Genomic DNA, 21797 nt, shown 5'->3' with positions numbered 1-21797 from the left:
ATCAGACTTTACAGCTTTTACAGTAAGTTATATGTGTCTTAAGCTGTCAAGCAAAGGAAGTTTAGATCCGATTCTTCAAAACAGCAGTTACATTGTGTAGTAACTAGTTGCTCTGGTAATCCTTATGCTCAGTCTACCTACATTATACAGTGGGGCACAGATCAGAGATGACAAGGTAGCTAAGACTGTTTTAGCTCCAGAATCAGAAGCATGCAGACTCATCCATGTATTGTTGCTCTCAAGCCAATAAGTCCTGCTCAGAGACAGGGTCTATGAATTGATTATGGCCTTGTGCTGACACAGGTGTCCTGCTTTGGGGCCTGGGCAAGAATTTGTTACTGCATGGATGTACAAATTTGGCTTGACCAACCTGGCCATTTCTGCATCACTGACCACTGTGCAGTGTAGACATGCCTTTGGAATAGTAATGTTCTCGGGTTTGATTTTAATGCTTGGAGTTTTTGTACCTCCTCTTCTGTTTTTAATCACTTTCATAGGATTTTATACCTTCATTGTTGGTTTTCACTGTAATGTCTTCAACTAATTAGTTTTACTAATTATAGTACATTTTTTACTTATTGGTTCAATTTTGATTACTTTTAGTGTTAAAGCCCCAAAGACAAAAAAAAAGAAAACTATTTCCTTTCTAAATTCCTGAGCTCCAAGCAAGCTACGCTAGCTGAAATGATCATCTTTCCCCTAAATTGTTTTGTTACATAAAAATGACATCCCTCCTGCTGTTCTTGTGCTAATCAAACTGTTTTAGTAAATGAAAGGTTTATTTGAAGAAGAACTTCAGGATTGAGCTGACTTTGATACTTGGTTTTTCATGCTTTTGGAAATCTTTTCTTTTTGCAGCAGCAGCCTACCTGAACAAGGCTACAAGATCACACAAGACATCCTTTCAACCTAAAATTCAGAATCTGCTGGTGAATGCTGCAAGGCAGCCAAGAAAAGAGAAAGGGGAATTACCACCGTCTCTCCAGGGGAGCAAGCCAGACTCCATACCAAATAAAAAAGTAAAATTATAACTTTTTAGTTAATATCCTCTCAGTCATCTCTTTTGCAGAGATACTGGACACTCCTTCACTCTGCATCAATATTGGAAAGCATTCTGAATCTGTTCAGTGAACAATAGCGCTTGCAATTTATGTATAAAATGATTGGCTGTTGTATGCTGAAAGCAGAGTTCTGTACCAGGTACCCACATGAAAGCCCTGATTTCCAAAAGAGAGCACATCCTCAGTTCCTCCGAGACACCTGAATGGCTCAGTATGTCCAAAAACTCATGCTAGTATAAATTGGCAGACAATACCAAAAGTAGTTAGCTTTGCCTCTTCATTTTTTTACTCAAATTAGTGTGCCTTTTTGTAATAGCTTCAGGATGAGTAGAGTCAAATGTAGGAAAAGTAACAAGTATTATCTGGGTACTGCTTATTCGGAAGCTGACTTAAGCCACCAAATTTATTGTCTAATTTTATTTGCAAAGGTAGATGATCCTGTTGGGGGAAAAGTCAACACATCTTCTCTTGCAACAACAAAACAGCATCTTAGCGCATTCCATCTCATTCCACCTAATGTGACATTTGGCGTACTGAAGGAAGGCTGCACCTACACTGCCACTGTGATCCTGAAGAATGTTGGGGTGAACTTCTCAAGGTTGGTTCAGATTCTCAGGAACTTGTTTTTCGACTGTCCAAATATGCATTGCTTGTTAATTATCAGCCTTCTGATTTGATTAGTAAGAGATAACAAATGGTATTTTTATATTTGGAATCATTCGATAATGATAGACTAGATTCAGAGAAGATAATATTAGAAATACTTAGCATTTTTTGCATATTATTAGCTTTGCATATTAATAGTGTTAGGAAGATAGATGGAAAGTAGTAAGGAACAGTAGGTCCCGTATGCATGGTCCTGGCCTATAGTAGGTGACTTACTGGTTATTATTGAAGTTCTCAGGTTCGGGGACTGAACTCTTTCATGGTAACTGATATTACATTTGGCTTTGGGGAATGCTGCTGGGTGCTGCAAGTCTGACAGTCTAAATCGGGGCAGCTGCAGTCAGCCAGCCACATGGCTTTGGCTGCACTGAAAAACAGTTTCAGTGATGAAACTGGGAGCAGACAGAGGACGAGGTTGAAATAAAGCATTTACTTATAAACACATTTCCCTTAGTGTCATGCCCTACCAGTGGGTGATAGCTCTGCACTGTGTTCCAATGTACTGAGGACAGGGCCATTTTAGGTCTGCAGTCCAGCAAGTTGTCTCTTGCATTGTATGACAAAGCAAAGGAAATTATTGGTGGATCTACCCAGCTGGAATTTAGAGATCATACAAATACAGTAAAAGATGCTTATGACTGCTCTTTTTTCTGTGCTGAAGTTCCCCGTTTGAGTGACTGCATATATGTTCATTCACTAGGTACTCCTGCACTAGCACTGTTTCAGTGTTTTTATTAAGTTCAGCAGTATCCAGGCAGGTGTCTTTATGACCCTTGTCTTCCTACATGCCATACATGTAACAGTAAAGGGGGCAAAGCATGTTCCTCCCATTCAGTTTTCTCCACAGCATTTGTCTTAGCTTTGCTATGCGTATTTTGGCTTTTAGCTTACAGGACAGACTGCAGTAATGGTCTTTGAGTTATTACAGTTTTGGGGCTTCCACCTAAAATTTGTCACTTCAAAATGGCTTCATCTGAATAGCTGCAATCTCACCAACTGGTTTCAAGAATTGCAGTGCTTGGTGGCAAGTTTTCATTTTAGATGGCTGCAGCTGACATTTTTACTACAAGGGAAATGGTCAAAATCCTCAAAGACAAAAAAAGAAGAATATTTCCTTTCTAAATTCCTGAGCTCCAAGCAAGCTATGCTAGCTGAAATTTTCCAACATCAGCCTCTCTCTCCCACTTAGCCTCAATTACCTCCTGCAACTGGAGAGGTTCTTAGGTCTAAACAGCCACTTTCAGTTAACTGTTAAACTATCTATCTATCTATCATCTCAGCCATTTGTGCTGATGGACAGTTGTACACTGTTCTCCCAGAAACTTAAGAGTAGGTCATGCTTGGACTATTCCAGTTGTACAGGCCTTTCTCCTGCTAAGCCCACAGGTCACAGGAGAGGGAGCCTAACTGAAAGCATGGAAATAAACTTCCTGCTGTCATGTTGGTCTAGGTCTTTCAAGAACTGGTTCCTCCTCTTAGCACTGGTGACCACAGTTCTTAGCTTTCTGGTTGCATTAGCACTGGTTAAGGAAAACAGTAAGGATATTAAACATTCTTGAGAGCGCAGCTAACAAAGGCAGCGAACAGATGCAACAGTTTGCACAGCAGTGCACAAAAAGGCACCTTTGTTTCCAATCCTAGTAGTGTACGCTTCCTCAGATATGGTCATGACATGCTGCAGAGCACATTCCCCAGTAGCTGCTGGAGTAGCTGTATCAGAGGCTTCGACCTAGACAAGACCCTCTGACAGCAGATGCAGCTCTAGAGGTCTCAGGTTGCAGGGAGTGCTTGGGGCCTCTCCGTGAGGCCTGGGCTGACAGTCAGCTCTCCTGCAGAAGGTGCACTGTTGTTGACAAGTTATGTCATCAGGTAAAGGAGTTACAGGAGGAAGTCAGTAGGCGGCGTAGCACCCGAGAAGATGAGCGAGAAATAGACAGGGTATTCTCAGAGACCATACAGCTCCAGGAGTCCCAACCCCCTACAGCAGTGGAGGTGCCAGAGGGTTCTGTGCTGTGTGAAACGGGACATCATAACACTGTAGAAGGTGGCTGGAAACTGGTCACTTCTCGTAGGAGGAGAAAGGCTCTTACTCTTCCTGAAGACTTGCAATTGAGGAACAGGTTTAGTGCCCTCCAGGCTGAGGAGGAGCTAGGCATGGCTTCAAGGGAAGCAACTGGGCCAACAGACCCTGTGCCTTGTGGGAACACAGGAAGAATTAGAGATCTGTATGCGGTCGCAGGGCCATGATCTCATTGCAATTACAGAGACATGGTGGGATAGCTCACGTGACTGGAATGCTGTCATGGATGGCTACGTGCTTTTTAGGAAAGACAGGCCAGGTAAGCGAGGTGGTGGAGTTGCTCTTTAGGTGAGAGAGCAACTGGAATGTACTGAGCTGTGCCTAGGGGTGGCTGAAGAGCGAGTCGAGAGCTTATGGGTAAGGATTAAAGGGCAGGCTAGCATGGGGGACACTGTTGTGGGTGTTTACTGCAGGCCACCTGATCAGGATGAGGAAGTCGATGAGGCCTTCTACAGACAGCTGGAAGTAGCCTCACGATCCCAGGCCCTGGTTCTCATGGGGGACTTCAACCACCCCGATATCTGCTGGAAAGACAACACAGCTAGGCACAAACAGTCCTGGAGGTTCCTGCAGAGCATTGGTGACAACTTCTTGACACAGGTGGTGGAGGAGCCAACAAGGAGAGGTGTGCTGCTGGACCTCGTACTAACAAACAAAGAAGGACTGGTGGAAGATGTGAAGGTCGGGGGCAGCTTTGGCTGCAGTGACCATGAGATGGTGGAGTTGAGGATCCTGTGAGGAGGAAGCAGGGCACTAAGTAGGATCGCAACCCTGGACTTGAGGAGAGCAAACTTTGTCCTCTTCAGGGACCTACTTGGAGGAATCCCATGGGTTAGGGCCCTAGAAGGAAGGGGGGTCCAAGAGAGCTGGTTAATATTCAAGCATCACTTCCTCCAAGCTCAAGATCGGTGCATCCCTGTGAGTAGGAAGTCAAGCAAAGAGGGCAGGAGAGCTGCATGGCTGAGCAAGGAGCTCCTGGCAAAACTCAACCAGAAGAAGGAAGTGTACAGAATGTGGAAAAAGGGACAGGCCACTTGGGAGGAATAGAGGAACGTTGTCAGACGTATGCAGGGATGCGACGAGGAAGGCTAAGGCCCGTTTGGAATTAAATCTGGCGAGAGATGTCAAGGACAGCAAGAAGGGCTTCTTCAAATACATCAGCAGCAAGAGGAAGACTAGGGAAAATGTGGGCCCGCTGCTGAATGGGGTGGCTGCCCTGGTGATGAAGGATGCAGAGAAGGCAGAGTTACTGAATGCCTTCTTTGCTTCAGTCTTTACTGCTCAGGCCAGCCCTCAGGAACCCCAGACCCTGGAGGCAAGAGAGAAAGTCTAGAGAGAGGAAGACTTTCCCTTGGTCAAGGAGGAGTGGGTTAGAGATCATTTAAGCAAACTTGACACCCACAAATCCATGGGCCCTGATGGGATGCACCCACGAGTGATGAGGGAGCTGGCGGACATTATTGCTAAGCCACTCTCCATCATCTTTGAAAGGTCATGGAGAACAGGAGAGGTGCCTGAGGACTGGAAGAAAGCCAGTGTCACCCCAGTCTTCAAAAAGGGCAAGAAGGAGGACCCAGGGAACTGCAGGTCAGTCAGCCTCACCTCCATTCCTGGAAAGGTGATGGAACAGCGCATCCTGGATGTCATCTCTAAGCATATGAAGGATCAGAAGGTGATCAGGAGTAGCCAGCATGGCTTCACCAAGGGGAAATCATGCTTAACCAAGCTGATAGCCCTCTATGATGGACTGAGTGGCTGGGTAGATGAGGGGCAAGCAGTGGATGTCGTCCACCTTGACTTCAGCAAGGCTTTTGACACTGTCTCCCATAACATCCTCATAGACAAGCTCAGGAAGTGTGGGTTAGATGAGTGGACAGCGAGGTGGATTGAGAACTGGCTGAATGGCAGAGCTCAGAGAGTTGTGCTCAGTGGCACAGAGTCTAGTTGGAGGCCTGTAGCTAGCGGTGTCCCCCAGGGGTCAGTCCTGGGTCCAGTCTTGTTCAACTTCTTCATCAATGACCTGGATGAAGGGACAGAGTGCACCCTCAGCAACTTTGCTGATGATACAAAACTGGGAGGAGTGGCTGATACCCCAGAAGGCTGTGCTGCCCTTCAGAGAGACCTGGACAGGCTGGAGAGGTGGGCAGAGAGGAACCTCATGAAGTTCAACAAAGGCAAGTGCAGGGTCCTGCACCTGGGGAGGAATAACCCCATGCACCAGTGCAGGTTGGGGGCTGACCTGCTGGAAAGAGCTCTGTGGAGAAGGGAGTGCTGGTGGACAAGTTGACAACAAGCCAGCAATGTGCCCTTGTGGCCAAGGAGGCCAGTGGTATCCTGGGGTGCATCAGGAAGAGTGTTGCCAGCAGGTGCAGGGAGGGGGATCCTCCCCCTCTACTCAGCCCTGGTGAGGCCACATCTGGAGTACTGTGTCCAGTTCTGGGCTCCCCAGTACAAGAGGGATGTGGCACTACTGGAGCAAGTCCAGCGAAGGGCTACAGAGATGATTAGGGGACTGGAGCATGTCTCCTATGAGGAAAGGCTGAGAGAGCTGGGCCTGTTTAGCTTGGAGAAGAGAAGGCTGAGAGGAGATCTTAGTAACGTGTACAAGTATCTGAAGGGAGGGTGTCAAGAGGATGGGGCCAGACTCTTTTCAGTGGTGTCCAGTGACAGGACACGAGGCAGTGGGCACAAACTGAAACACAGGAACTTCCATCTGACCATGAGGAAAAACTTCTTTACTGTGAGGGTGACAGAGCACTGAACAGGTTTCCCAGGGAGGTTATGGGGTCTCCTTCTCTGGAGATATTCAAAACCTGCCTGGATGTGATCCTGTGCAACATGCTCTAGGTGACCCTGCTTGAGCAGGGGGTTGGACTAGATGATCTCGAGAGATCCCTTCCAACCTGAACCATTCTGCAATTCTGTGATTCTTATGCTTCAAGTGTGCAAGTCTCATGGCCCTGATGTGCTGCAGTTCCTAGGTGCTGTATGTTTCTTTAGAGCACTCATCACATAAGCAGGCACCTGCCAGACTTTCCTCTTCTGGATGCAGGTAACCTGCAGTTCCTGATTTCCTCTTTGAAAGGAGGGTAAAGAGAAATGTCACAGTGATCCTACCTCAGCACTCACAGCATCCCTTTAACATGGTACCTCAGTTCTGGAATGAAAAATATACAAAACATTTAAGTTTGATACTTGTTCCTCCTCCTGAAATAACAGAATCACAGAATCACAGAATCACAGAATCACTGAGGTTGGAAGGGACCTCTGGAGATCATCTAGTCCAACCCCCCTGCTCAAGCAGGGTCACCTAGAGCACATTGCACAGGATTGCATCCAGGCGCGTTTTGAATATCTCCAGAGAAGGAGACTCCACCACCTCTCGGGGCAACCTGTTCCAGTGCTCTGTCACCCTCACAGTGAAAAAGTTTTTCCTCATGTTAAGATGGAAGTGTCTGTGTTTCAGTTTGTGCCCATTGCCTCGCGTCCTGTCGCTCGGCACCACTGAAAAGAGTCTGGCCCCATCCTCTCGACACCCTCCCTTCAGATACTTGTACACATTGATAAGATCTCCTCTCAGCCTTCTCTTCTCCAAGCTAAACAGGCCCAGCTCTCGCAGCCTTTCCTCATAAGAGAGATGCTCCAGTCCCCTAATCATCTTTGTGGCCCTTCGCTGGACTTGCTCCAGTAGTGCCACATCCCTCTTGTACTGGGGAGCCCAGAACTGGACGCAGTACTCCAGATGTGGCCTCACCAGGGCTGAGTAGAGGGGGAGAATCACCTCCCTTGACCTGCTGGCAACACTCTTTCTGATGCAGCCCAGGATACCATTGGCCTTCTTGGCCACAAGGGCACATTGCTGCCTCATACTTAACTTGGTGTCCACCAGCACTCCCAGGTCCTTCTCAGCAGAGCTGCTTTCCAGCAGGTCAACCCCCAACCTGTACTGCTGCATGGGGTTATTCCTCCCCAGGTGCAGGACCCTGCACTTGCCTTTGTTGAATTTCATGAGGTTCCTCTCTGCCCACCTCTCCAGCCTGTCCAAGTCTCTTTGAATGGCAGCACAGCCCTCTGGGGTATCGGCCACTCCTCCCAGTTTTGTATCGTCAGCAAACTTGCTGAGGGTGCACTCTGTGCCTTCATCCAGGTCATTGATGAAGAAGTTGAACAAGACTGGACCCAGGACTGACCCCTGGGGGACACCGCTAGCTACAGGCCTCCAACTAGACTCTGTGCCACTGAGCACAACTCTCTGAGCTCTGCCATTCAGCCAGTTCTCAATCCACCTCACTGTCCACTCATCTAACCCACACTTCCTGAGCTTGTCTATGAGGATGCTATGGGAGACAGTGTCAAAAGCCTTGCTGAAGTCTAGGTAGACAACATCCACTGCTCTCCCCTCATCTACCCAGCCAGTCATTCCATCATAGAAGGCTATCAGATTGGTTAGGCATGATTTCCCCTTGGTGAAGCCATGCTGACTACTCCTGATCACCTTCTTTTCCTCCACATGCGTGGAGATGGCTTCCAGGATGAGCTGCTCCATCACCTTTCCAGGGATGGAGGTGAGGCTGACTGGCCTGTAGTTCCCTGGGTCCTCCTTCTTGCCCTTTTTAAAGACTGGGGTGACATTGGCTTTCTTCCAGTCCTCGGGCACCTCTCCTGTTCTCCATGACCTTTCAAAGATGATGGAGAGTGGCTTAGCAATAATGTCCGCCAGCTCCCTCAGCACTCGTGGGTGCATCCCATCAGGGCCCATGGATTTGTGGGTGTCAAGTTTGCTTAAATGATCTCTAACCCACTCCTCCTCCACCAAGGGAAAGTCTTCCTCTCTCCAGACTTTCTCTCTTGCCTCCAGGGTCTGGGGTTCCTGAGGGCTGGCCTGACCAGTAAAGACTGAAGCAAAGAAGGCATTCAGTAATTCTGCCTTCTCCGCATCCTTCGTCACCAGGGCACCCACCCCATTCAGCAAAGGGCCCACATTTTCCCTAGTCTTCCTCTTGCTGCTGATGTATTTGAAGAAGCCCTTCTTGTTGTCCTTGACATCTCTAGCCAGATTTAATTCCAAACGGGCCTTAGCCTTCCTCGTCGCATCCCTGCATACTCTGACAACATTCCTATATTCATCCCAAGTGGCCTGTCCCCCTTTCCACTTTCTGTAGACTTCCTTCTTCTGGTTGAGTTTTGCCAGGAGCTCCTTGCTCATCCATGCAGGTCTCCTACCTCCTTTGCTTGACTTCCTACTCATAGGGATGCACCGCTCTTGAGCTTGGAGGAAGTGATGTTTGAATATTAACCAACTCTCTTGAACACTCCTTCCTTCCAGGGCCCTCACCCATGGGATTCCTCCAAGTAGGTCCCTGAAGAGGACAAAGTTTGCTCTCCTGAAGTCCAGGGTTGCGATCCTACTTGGTGCCCTGCTGCCTCCTCGCAGGATCCTGAACTCCACCATCTCATGGTCACTGCAGCCAAGGCAGCCCCCAACCTTCACATCTTCCACCAGTCCTTCTTTGTTTGTTAGTACGAGGTCCAGCAGCGCACCTCTCCTTGTTGGCTCCTCCACCACCTGTGTCAAGAAGTTGTCACCAACAGTTATCATCAAAAGAGGAACTCGCAGGAAATTTATCCAGTTGGAATCATCATGGTCTCTTGTGAGTACTTATCCAACAAGGCACTTCAGAAATCTGTTCAGGACCATCAGAGAGACTATTGTACAACTCCATCCATCAGGATTAATGGCACAGAGATTTTTTTTTTTTTTTTTTTTTTAATCAGAGATGTGGCCTCTAAGGAAGGTTATAGGGCCAAGTGCCCTTAAGAGAGGGGGTTCTTCTTTAATGCACATTTCAGTATCATGGTGCCTGCTTGTGAAGTTTTAAGGTAGTAGGTCACATATCAATATCCTGCAGCTCAAGATACATGCGTTGTACATTCTTTAGATTTATGCCAGAGCCTGATATGTAGACACTCAAATACCATCACTATGTTCTCCATCAACAAATAAGGAGAGTCACAGAGGCTCTGGGTATCAAGAATCCTGTGATGCTTTCTGTCATTCTTAGAAATTCAGCTTATCCTTTGAAGCCTTTTACCAGATGCTTTGAGAAGAGAGCTGTATGCCTAGCTGCTGAGTGACAGCAGAACATGCTGATGGCAGGGTGGAGGGCAAGGGAGCTCAGACATGAGACATGCCTACTTCATGCTGAAGTTGAGCTTTTCTGTGACAGGGTCAATAGTTAACTAAGTGCCTTCCAAACGGTCCACATCATAGCCTTAACTTGTCATGACACCTTGACAAAAATTAAGTCCAGTTTCTTGTAACAGCCAGCACTCCACAGAAATTGCAGCAACTCTGACAGCCTTTTTGTAATTCTGCCAGAACTTTCCATAGCATTGAGCCATATACTGAAAATGCCTGTTCTCCCTCATTTCTTTTAACAGCTTTTTGTGTGAGCGCTTGCTGGTAGCTGTTCTTCAGGTGGAAGTAAAAATCGTACAGTAAAGTCCAGAACCATGCAAAAGTAGAGGTCATATTTGCTCTAATGCTTTTGAGAGATCTTAACAGTGATTTTTTTTCCACAGGCCAGAGCCACAACAGAATGCACGTATTTGCATTCTGGTGTTTAAGCAGGGAGGTGATGTCCCATCACAATGATCTTCAGCAGTGGTATTTCACATGCACACTAGAAAAGGACTGCACAGTTGTGAATCCATCAAAGAGGAATGAAGTGAAACTATTGCCTTAGTGGGTACAGTTAAACTGAAGAGACTTGTTTACAAGAAATTTATATCAGTATCATGCCTTCTGCAGTAGAATCATATCACAGCACATTAAATAGACCATTAACGACTTCTGGATGTGCACACACACAAGTTTGCTGGAGAAATGGAATTTATACTTCAGTTTCCTTTGTGTATGCAGACTTAGAATGCAGGTGTTTCATATTCTGTTGTAAGGACTCAGCATAACGAGCTCTTTGGAGACTTTGACTCATTAATATACTGCTTTTTTTGTTCTAAACTGTTTGAATGGCGCCTTGGCTAGAAGCCCAGGAATACTGCCATAACCAAGTGTACATTGTGATGGGAAGGATGAGCTAAAAAACTCTGCTGTCAGTTACACAAGCACAGGAAGACCAGATACCCTACTTCCCAGCAGTTTCACCTGTCTGCCTGGAGTGGTTCCTGGCAAACTGATAATCTTCTCTTTCTGACAGATTTCAGGTGAAGCAACCACCTCCACACACAGGACTGAGAGTGATATACACACCAGGACCTGTAAGTTATACAGAAGATCCTTTGTATTATGCTAGAGTCATACAGCCTTCAGGCCATCCAGAGATGCTCCCTCACCAGCTGTCTGGGAATAGAGCTGGCCAGAGTATGAGCTGTTTAAAGCACATTTGAAGCCATGGCTGCCTTTTGCTATCCTTCTGCTGCCTTTGAGCAAGCACACGGTGCAGCAAGTCTCAGATCCTGTCCCAGAACGCAGAGGGATGAACATCTTAAGCTCAGTGGAAGGCAGCAGGTCAAGCACTGAGGTTAAGGAGAGCTTTTTTGATACAAACAGGATACTCTACCACCACCTTTGATTTTTCCCAGGGTTTAGGTATTTTATATCTGCTCTTTATGTCATGCCTGGACTTCATCTCTCTGTCTAGATATCTCTAAGAACTGAACCTAGTAAACTCTCGCCTCTGTCATTTGTTTTCCTGCATGCTGCTTCTGCTTGCTTCACCTTAAGTCTTTTATCTAGCACAAGCACCATTGCACATGAAATTGTCCCATTAAGTATGAAGCTTTGATGCTTTCTGCCTTTATTCAGTTTGTCGTTTTGCTCTTCACCGGCCTGCTGTATCTGAGCACAATTTTACAGGCATGGAATCAAGAAGCAATGACTTGTACAAGGAGAGTCACCAGAATACAAGTTAAATCTCCTAGTCCAGAGCCCCAGCCACAATCCAACACTTGCAGTTCTCTTTTTCTCTCCACACATCCATCCCTTTTTTATCTCTCTTTTCTTCCTACCTCTTTGTTCTTTTTCTGATTGTCTTCCAGCTTTCTCAATTCTCCCTTTCCTTCTGGAACCTAAAAGGAAATTTAAGGGGAAATAATGAGAAGGGGCAAAAAAATATCTGGCAGTTTGAAAGCAAACTGCAATGTGAAGAAATACTGTTTTGCACAGACCCTTCTAGTGACACAGTCACTGAGTAATTGGCAAGAGCAGTGATGTGTGCAGGATACTAAGTCTTTACTTTCATCAGACAAGGTAGAACAAGAACCAGCTGGGAGCACTGCTGAAGGAGGCTATGTATAAAACATGCATCTTACTTGTGGGCAATCCTCTGTCTCTCCTAGGTGGCAGCAGGTTTGCAAGTTGAACTGGAGATAGAGATTTTTGCAATGGCAATTGGAGGGGAAAATACTGATGGCCTTGAAGAAATTTCCCATCATATTGAAATATTAACAGAAGCAGAGACACTTCTCCTTCCTGTGAGGGCAAATATCCTTTGAATCCCCCCACCCCCTCAATAGCATCAGTCCTAGGGACCGTCCACCTTTCAGGAGTCCTAAGCATCATTTCTGATGCAGGCAAGCTTTACTGTCCTTTTTGGAAACACAGAGCACAACAGTGGAGAATTTAAGATTTGACCCAAAAACAATTTAGATCAGAGTGACAAGGTATTGAAAAGAAGGGGTGGGAAGCCCAGAAAGATGTGGCTTTTAGGAAATAAATGAAAAAAAGGATAGGAATTCCTTCTTTTCTCCCCATTGATAGAAATCCTTTATAAGATTTTCTGTTTATAGGTTTTGAACCTATGGTGGTACCTGATAGGACAACTTCATCAGAAACAAAATCATATCATTGTGGATACAAAAGGAAAGACAAGAGACTATCCCTGTTTCTGCAGACTCTGTCTGAGTAGAAATTAGCCCAGTGTGGGTTATTGCTCAGTGGCCTTTTAGTTGTTTAACTGGCAACAGAGGTACAGTAAAAGAAAATAGCAAAAATCACGAACTATTATTTTTCTTTTCCTTGTACTCCAGCAGTTGTAATTACTATTTTTCAGGTACAGTTGAAGGTTCATTTCTTAAGGGCAAGTTTAGAGGAGATGGAGGGGGTGAAGTTCTGTTTCTCCTTTAAGCAAATTTACTGATTAAAGCCTGGAAGAGGAGGTCTTCTGGAAAGCTATAAAATAAGTAATAAGGCAAGGTGCATCCATACACATCTCTTACTGCCATGCCAGAAACTCTCGCTCTTGGGAAGGCCCACCCTTACCAAAGAAGGGATTCAGGATCATTTGAAACCGACCATAGGGATAGTAAACTACAACTGCACTGGGGCTCTATATGCTCTATATGCAAGAAGTTGCATTGAAACTCTCCTAATTTACTCTGTAGTGACACAAAGAAGTCTTTGCTGACAATCATCTCTACTAAACTGGACTAGACAAGGACTAGTGCCATAGCAGCAAAAACAGTCCCTGCTCCATTCCCACTCACCCAGTCCTCAGTCACACACTTGTAGACCCAGCCTCAAAACATGTGCATCTTCCCCTTCCTTAATATTTTACTTGGCCTGTATTCTTTGAGCTGAAGTCAGTAGTTGAGATTCAAGTCCTTTCACAGTCTCATTTCCAGAATTCATTCCAGCTTCCACAGATATTTGTTTAGTCATATTAAATGTACAGAAATGGTTAGATCCTTAATCTAATATTCACCTGTGTTAACCAATGACATTTATGAGCACCGCCCACAAGGATACCCCCAGGGTGGGATGGCAGCAACAGTCCGGCTGATTTCTACAATCCCCAAGGCCCAGTTCCAGATTATACTACCCGAAAAGCTTTCTAGTTAACGTAAGTACTGCATGTAACAATACCTGCCGTAAGTTAAAATCACCGCTGTTTTACCTCCTCTTGCCTTCTGATCCGCATGATCAGCAAACCCTATACTACTGACATGAAAGTGATTGCACATGCACACACACAATCTGAGACAAAAAAAGGAGAGCACTGGATTACAGTAACAAAAGGACTCATTGCAAGATATTTACAGGTTGTTACAACTGCTCAGCCCAGTGGAGGTACTCACAGCAGAAGCCCTCAGTCCTATTCCAAATCCTTCACTTACTGCCTCCACATTAAATGCCTCATTGAGCCTCCTGGCAGCAGGAGGCTGGATTTATTATAGTCAAGCCCTAATAAACTAGTCTCTTCTTAACACTTTTCACTTTTTAAAGCCAAGTCTTACTGCTGACTCCTTGACACTGACACCCAGTCAAATAAGGAACAGGAGACTTGCAGAGAGATGGAGCAAACATAACATGACAAGGTCCAGCATGCACAGCCCTCTGCACACACAGTTCCATGCAGCACCTTTCTGTACCCCAAGAGAAGCAGGCTCTGGATAAGGAGAGGTGACTCATCTTCCCTACCAACAGGAGAGCCTCATTGGGGAATTTCTCCTCAAAACACCAACCAATATGTTTAACAGTAGGCTGGTGGACCCCACCCGCATCAATTCAGGCACTCTACAATACAACCAGCGGTGACAGTTCATAAATAGGAACCCTATGGATGCTAATGTTTCTTCTCTGCTCAGCTCAGAGTCTCCATTTGTCTCATATCTGTAATACTGACAGCTTTTTCTTTCAACTCCAATATCTGTGAGTCTGCAATGTTATCAAGGGAGTCAGTGCAGAAATCCCAGCTGTACTGCATTTCCTCTCCTCTAGAGAAAAAGAAGAGAGACCCCCATCAGTCAGTTCTCAAAAGAAACTTCACAGACACACACACCTCTGCTGCATCTGCTCTAGGACTGCCCAGAGTACTTCAAACATAGCACTTTGTTCTTGTCTAAATAGCTTCTCCTTACTTTGGGGATAAACCTCTACATTGGAAAGGGTAACAGACAACTGTAGTCTAGGAAGAGCAGTGAATTTAATGTCTTCCAGTTTAGGGGCTTACAGCCTGAAGCTCATCAGTGAAGGCAATTTAGGCAAACTTCTCTCATTTTGTGTTGAAGCGGAATAGAAGTACTCACATAGTGAGTTCACATTTCAGTGAGGCACCTTGCTTTCCCCAATCAGCCCACTACAGCCTTGCACTAATATACAGCTGATGGATTATCTCTGCACACCAGGTATACACCAATCTATTTTTTCCTGCCTAGTCTTAAGTACTGGAAATTCTAATCAGAGTATCATCTCCCATTAAAAGCTTCGGACAGAAAGAAACTAACACAGTCTTCTCTTCCCCCCTGGCTCACGGATCTAGCTGATCATGAGGACTGCTCTCCTAGTTGCCATTAGCACCACCACATCTCCCTTCTATTCTGACAAAGTCTTTTTAAGGACGGCTTGATAATTCCTACCAAAGCTGGTTACAGCTACCCCATGCTACCCAAGTAACTGAACCAAATGCCTCTATGAACATTCTTCCCAACAAAACCTCATTTTAGTAACATGCTCAAAAACATGTCCATCTCAAACACATCAAGAAGCTCTGAACAGGTTGATTTAGAGTCACAAATGTGAAATACTGATGTTCCTAGGTTAAGTCCCACATTCAGTTAAACGGTTTAGTTCAGCCATCCAGACTAGAAACAGTTAAGAGATTCTTAGCAGAGGCATGGGGCAGCTTTTTAAGTTCATATGGCTTTTCGAAGTGATTATCACTAAAGCCAATATGGGTCTCACCAGTGAGACCTAGAAACTTCCCTGCAATATTAGAGCTGGTCGCAAATTAGCCCCATGCCCTAGTAGAGGCCAACAAACAAAAAATCACTACTTGACAAAACTTAGTGATATTATTTTTCATTTATATTTAAAACATTTCTCAAAGTTTGTCTTCATATGCCCATAATGAAGTACTGCATAGGAAGCTGCCCATGAAAACCTTCAGTATTTCCAAGTAGAGTGCCCATCCTGAACTCATGGTCATAATTTTTATTCCAATTAATTTATGAAATAAAAACAAATTCTTACTCTAGCTTAAGGTCATGTGAGAACCCTACTTCATGTTGTTCCCTTCTAACAGCGGCAGTATAGGCCAGTTCTATGGAAGTGAGTCCTAGCAATCACAGTGCTCACAAAATGCTTACAAAGAATCCCAACATAATTACGGGGTTTGCTTCAATACCTGTACAAAGGTAATTTATTTTTCTTTCCTTTCATGTTAATTTTCTCTGCTCTTCCATTACAGGTCAGAGCCCTGGAAGAATGATGTAAAGATCATCAGTACTGAAATACCTGAATTGTAGTTGAATGTTTCTGTGAAAACATCCCCATATAGTCTTTTTCATTTAATCAAATTAACATGAATAAATATTTTGTCTGTCCCCTATTAATGAGAAAGGTGATCCAGAAGTTGCACTACATTCTGACTTCTGATGGGGCTGCCTGAAACACAGCAGTGGAGATACTGTTGTATCTCAATCCCAGTGTTTGATACTCTGCACTTTAGAAGAGTGCTGAATGACTCCTGATAGGTTTGTACTGTTTTTAAAGAGGAGTTAGATAACTATAACCCATGCTGAGGCACTCGACACCTGTTTTCAGGACTGAGCATGTAGCAGTTTTCATTAGAGTCAGCTGTGACTCTTGGAGAAAAAAAAACTGTAACAAGTATTACTGATCCTAAATTCCTGTTTGCTTTCACAATCATAGGTTTAACCTTCTGTCTACAGACTGTTCACCTACCTTTAATTAGCTGCAGACACAAGATGGGGGTTGTGAGTACACAATGTTGCACTGGACAGAGAGGACCCTTGGGGGATTCCTCTGGCACCGGTGACATTAATGACATTGAGGGATTCCATTTTTATCCTCTTCACAGAATCACAGAATGGTTCAGGTTGGAAGGGACCTCTAGAGATCATCTAGTCCAACCCCCTGCTCAAGCAGGGTCACCTAGAGCATGTTGCACAGGATCACATCCAGGCAGGTTTTGAATATCTCCAGAGAAGGAGACCCCATAACCTCCCCGGGAAACCTGTTCAGTGCTCTGTCACCCTCACAGTAAAGAAGTTTTTCCTCATGGTCAGATGGAAGTTCCTGTGTTTCAGTTTGTGCCCGTTGCCTCGTGTCCTGTCGCTGGACACCACTGAAAAGAGTCTGGCCCCATCCTCTCGACACCCTCCCTTCAGATACTTGTACACGTTGATAAGATCTCCTCTCAGCCTTCTGTTCTCCAAGCACGAGGCAGTGGGCACAAACTGAAACACAGACACTTCCATCTTAACATGAGGAAAAACTTTTTCACTGTGAGGGTGACAGAGCACTGGAACAGGTTGCCCAGAGAGGTTGTGGAGTCTCCTTCTCTGGAGATATTCAAAACCCGCCTGGATGCAATCCTGTGCAGTGTGCTCTAGGTGACCCTGCTTGAGCAGGGGGGTTGGACTAGATGATCTCCAGAGGTCCCTTCCAACCTCAGTGATTCTGTGATTCTGTGATTCCTAATGCACCCCAGGATACCATTGGCCTCCTTGGCCACAAGGGCACATTGCTGGTTAATGGTTAACTTGTTGTCCACCAGAACTCCCAAGTCCTTCTCCATAGTGTTTGGCACTGCACTGGTGCACTGCCAAACATAACTATCATCTCTCAGCTCTTTCTTTGAGTCAGAAGATTTGACCTATTAACCAAGGTTGAAGGCCAGCTCAAGAAAATGCATATCAGCAGATATGCAGTTGCAGACATGATTTTAACTCTACTCACCTGCTGGAAAACACCATAAGAAGCAGTGCCAAACTTGATACGGGCTTTAAACTAGGAAAGATGGGGGAAGGGGAGAGTTATAGTGACAGGGTAGCTGGCAAAAGACTGCTCAAGTCAGGATGCCTCCAACAGGTGAATGCAGCCAGGGAAGTGCGCATGGGATGTGGCTATGGAGGACCCTCTTTTAGCCCTCCTGGGAAACCTGCATGCTCGATCACCTCCCTGAAATGTCTGTACACCAATGCACGCAGCTTGGGGAACAAACAGGAAGAACTAGAGATATCTGTGCGGTCGCAGGGCCATGATCTCATTGCCATTACAGAGACATGGTGGGATAGCTCGCATGACTGGAGTGCTGTCATGGATGGCTACGTGCTTTTTAGGAAAGACAGGCCAGGAAAGCGAGGTGGTGGAGTTGCTCTTTATGTGAGAGAGCAACTGGAATGTATTGAGCTGTGCCTAGGGGTGGATGAAGAGCGAGTCGAGAGCTTATGGGTAAGGATCAAAGGGCAGGCTAATAGAGGTGACACTGTTGTGGGTGTTTACTACAGGCCACCTGATCAGGATGAGGAAGTTGATGAGGCCTTCTACAGACAGCTGGAAGTAGCCTCACGATCCCAGGCCCTGGTTCTCATGGGGGACTTCAACCACCCCGATATCTGCTGGAAAGACAACACAGCTAGGCACAAACAGTCCTGGAGGTTCCTGCAGAGCATTGGTGACAACTTCTTGACCCAGGTGGTGGAGGAGCCAACAAGGAGAGGTGTGCTGCTGGACCTCGTACTAACAAACAAAGAAGGACTGGTGGAAGATGTGAAGGTTGGGGGCTGCCTTGGCTGCAGTGACCATGAGATGGTGGAGTTCAGGATCCTGCGAGGAGGCAGCAGGGCACCAAGTAGGATCGCAACCCTGGACTTCAGGAGAGCAAACTTTGTCCTCTTCAGGGACCTACTTGGAGGAATCCCATGGGTGAGGGCCCTGGAAGGAAGGAGTGTTCAAGAGAGTTGGTTAATATTCAAATATCACTTCCTCCAGGCTCAAGAGCGGTGCATCCCTATGAGTAGGAAGTCAAGCAAAGGAGGTAGGAGACCTGCATGGATGAGCAAGGAGCTCCTGGCAAAACTCAACCAGAAGAAGGAAGTCTACAGAAAGTGGAAAGGGGGACAGGCCACTTGGGATGAATATAGGAATGTTGTCAGAGTATGCAGGGATGCGACGAGGAAGGCTAAGGCCCGTTTGGAATTAAATCTGGCTAGAGATGTCAAGGACAACAAGAAGGGCTTCTTCAAATACATCAGCAGCAAGAGGAAGACTAGGGAAAATGTGGGCCCTTTGCTGAATGGGGTGGGTGCCCTGGTGACGAAGGATGCAGAGAAGGCAGAGTTACTGAATGCCTTCTTTGCTTCAGTCTTTACTGGTCAGGCCAGCCCTCAGGAACCCCAGACCCTGGAGGCAAGAGAGAAAGTCTGGAGAGAGGAAGACTTTCCCTTGGTGGAGGAGTGGGTTAGAGATCATTTAAGCAAACTTGACACCCACAAATCCATGGGCCCTGATGGGATGCACCCACGAGTGATGAGGGAGCTGGCGGACATTATTGCTAAGCCACTCTCCATCATCTTTGAAAGGTCATGGAGAACAGGAGAGGTGCCCGAGGACTGGAAGAAAGCCAATGTCACCCCAGTCTTCAAAAAGGGCAAGAAGGAGGACCCAGGCAACTACAGGCCAGTCAGCCTCACCTCCATCCCTGGAAAGGTGATGGAGCAGCTCATCCTGGAAGCCATCTCCACGCATGTGGAGGAAAAGAAGGTGATCAGGAGTAGTCAGCATGGCTTCACCAAGGGGAAATCATGCCTAACCAATCTGATAGCCTTCTATGATGGACTGAGTGGCTGGGTAGATGAGGGGAGAGCAGTGGATGTTGTCTACCTAGACTTCAGCAAGGCTTTTGACACTGTCTCCCATAGCATCCTCATAGACAAGCTCAGGAAGTGTGGGTTAGATGAGTGGACAGTGAGGTGGATTGAGAACTGGCTGAATGGCAGAGCTCAGAGAGTTGTGCTCAGTGGCACAGAGTCTAGTTGGAGGCCTGTAGCTAGCGGTGTCCCCCAGGGGTCAGTCCTGGGTCCAGTCTTGTTCAACTTCTTCATCAATGACCTGGATGAAGGCACAGAGTGCACCCTCAGCAAGTTTGCTGACGATACAAAACTGGGAGGAGTGGCCGATACGCCAGAGGGCTGTGCTGCCATTCAAGGAGACTTGGACAGGCTGGAGAGGTGGGCAGAGAGGAACCTCATGAAATTCAACAAAGGCAAGTGCAGGGTCCTGCACCTGGGGAGGAATAACCCCATGCAGCAGTACAGGTTGGGGGTTGACCTGCTGGAAAGCAGCTCTGCTGAGAAGGACCTGGGAGTGCTGGTGGACACCAAGTTAAGTATGAGGCAGCAATGTGCCCTTGTGGCCAAGAAGGCCAATGGTATCCTGGGCTGCATCAGAAAGAGTGTTGCCAGCAGGTCAAGGGAGGTGATTCTCCCCCTCTACTCAGCCCTGGTGAGGCCACATCTGGAGTACTGCGTCCAGTTCTGGGCTCCCCAGTACAAGAGGGATGTGGCACTACTGGAGCAAGTCCAGCGAAGGGCCACAAAGATGATTAGGGGACTGGAGCATCTCTCTTATGAGGAAAGGCTGCGAGAGCTGGGCCTGTTTAGCTTGGAGAAGAGAAGGCTGAGAGGAGATCTTATCAATGTGTACAAGTATCTGAAGGGAGGGTGTCGAGAGGATGGGGCCAGACTCTTTTCAGTGGTGCCGAGCGACAGGACGCGAGGCAATGGGCACAAACTGAAACACAGACACTTCCATCTTAACATGAGGAAAAACTTTTTCACTGTGAGGGTGACAGAGCACTGGAACAGGTTGCCCCGAGAGGTGGTGGAGTCTCCTTCTCTGGAGATATTCAAAATGCGCCTGGATGCAATCCTGTGCAATGTGCTCTAGGTGACCCTGCTTGAGCAGGGGGGTTGGACTAGATGATCTCCAGAGGTCCCTTCCAACCTCAGTGATTCTGTGATTCTGTGATTCTCCAATACCAATAATTTTGCTACTGACTATGCTGATTCCTACCCTGATGCTTTTCACTGTTTTCTGCAGACAGCCAGTAGACCTACATCAGTCCCCTCAGTGATGCATTCTAAGCACTGAGGCAAGTCACAGTTGTTGGTAGTCACATCATACAACATACATATGTTGGTCACATATCATACAAATCAGAGAACCAGAGGGAAAGTTTGAGGGAAAGCCCTTGTCAGCACCTACAGCGAGGACAACCACCCTCCAAAGATGACTTTTTCCAAGGATTCTTCCAGAATCCCAGGGACTGTAAACAGAGATGAAGATGAAGGAATCCCACCTCCTCCAATGTTGGAGATCAAAGGAAATAACCTGTCATCATGAGATGACTCCGTGTCCCAGATCACTGTTCTGTACCACCATCTGTGTCCTTGTCAACAGTTCCTGAGTTAAAGTGTACCTATGGCCATGGCTTTTCTCCCAGGGTTCCCAGAGGATCAAACAGCAGCTCCTTACCTAGGCTCCAGAGTATCTGTCTCCCTGGAATCAATGCGAAAAATAGAGCACATCACACTGAGGCATAGGGTCAACTTTTCCCTTTGGGTACCTAGTTTTGGTATCTCTCTCCTCAATCATCACTGCTGAAGGTGCGCTGTGGTGTCATGAGCCACCCTTGCATTTGTAACACTCTTCATCCCTTGTTTTACCAGCTGTCCAGCCCATTGCAGCAGCAGCTAGCATAGATACAAGATGTCAACTGCAGTTACCAAGAGTTCATCATCCTACTACTGCACAATAAATCTTCTCCCTCAAACTACAGTGATTTCTCTTCTGACTGTCTCCTTTGGAAGCAGCAAACGAATAGCTTAGTAACTGTCAGGATGGAGACCTGTTTGAATGGAACTGCTTGATCCGAAGTCTCATCCACATCTAGGCAAATACGCAGTTATAGAGGCACCCGGGAACAACTGGCAGAGCTATATAAAGATTGCTATTTGTAAAAACAGTCTGAGACCCATTTCCTGGAACTGGAGCATGAAGTGCTGCTCTAAATTACCCAGACAGGGAAGGAGCAAGTGAACCATTACTCCCCAAAAGGTTATTTACTACCAGCAAGAGTTTTCTAAGAGGTGTGGTTATTACACCCGAGGAGCCATCAAAAGATTGACAGAGACAGAACTGTTAACAAGAATGATAACAGAGCTGC

The 21797-nt window shown here is 46.3% G+C and overlaps 1 protein-coding gene across 1 annotated transcript in view; it reads left to right on the top strand.

Moving 5' to 3' along the window:
* SPAG17 (sperm associated antigen 17) overlaps nucleotides 1–16493 on the top strand; it is a 124755-nt gene extending 108262 nt beyond the window's left edge. The window contains exons 43-48 of the mRNA XM_013958151.2: nucleotides 859–1019; nucleotides 1490–1659; nucleotides 11025–11085; nucleotides 12166–12310; nucleotides 13530–13667; nucleotides 16014–16493. Coding sequence (XP_013813605.2) covers nucleotides 859–1019; nucleotides 1490–1659; nucleotides 11025–11085; nucleotides 12166–12310; nucleotides 13530–13666 — 674 coding nt within the window. The 3' untranslated portion in view covers nucleotide 13667; nucleotides 16014–16493. The remainder of the gene's footprint in view (nucleotides 1–858; nucleotides 1020–1489; nucleotides 1660–11024; nucleotides 11086–12165; nucleotides 12311–13529; nucleotides 13668–16013) is intronic.
* The last annotated feature ends 5304 nt before the right edge of the window (nucleotides 16494–21797 follow it).

Source organism: Apteryx mantelli, chromosome 1 (assembly GCF_036417845.1).
Source record: "Apteryx mantelli isolate bAptMan1 chromosome 1, bAptMan1.hap1, whole genome shotgun sequence".
Classification (NCBI taxonomy): domain Eukaryota; kingdom Metazoa; phylum Chordata; class Aves; order Apterygiformes; family Apterygidae; genus Apteryx; species Apteryx mantelli.
Note: the sequence above shows the minus strand (reverse complement) of the source record. Positions and strands in the feature narration are given on the sequence as shown.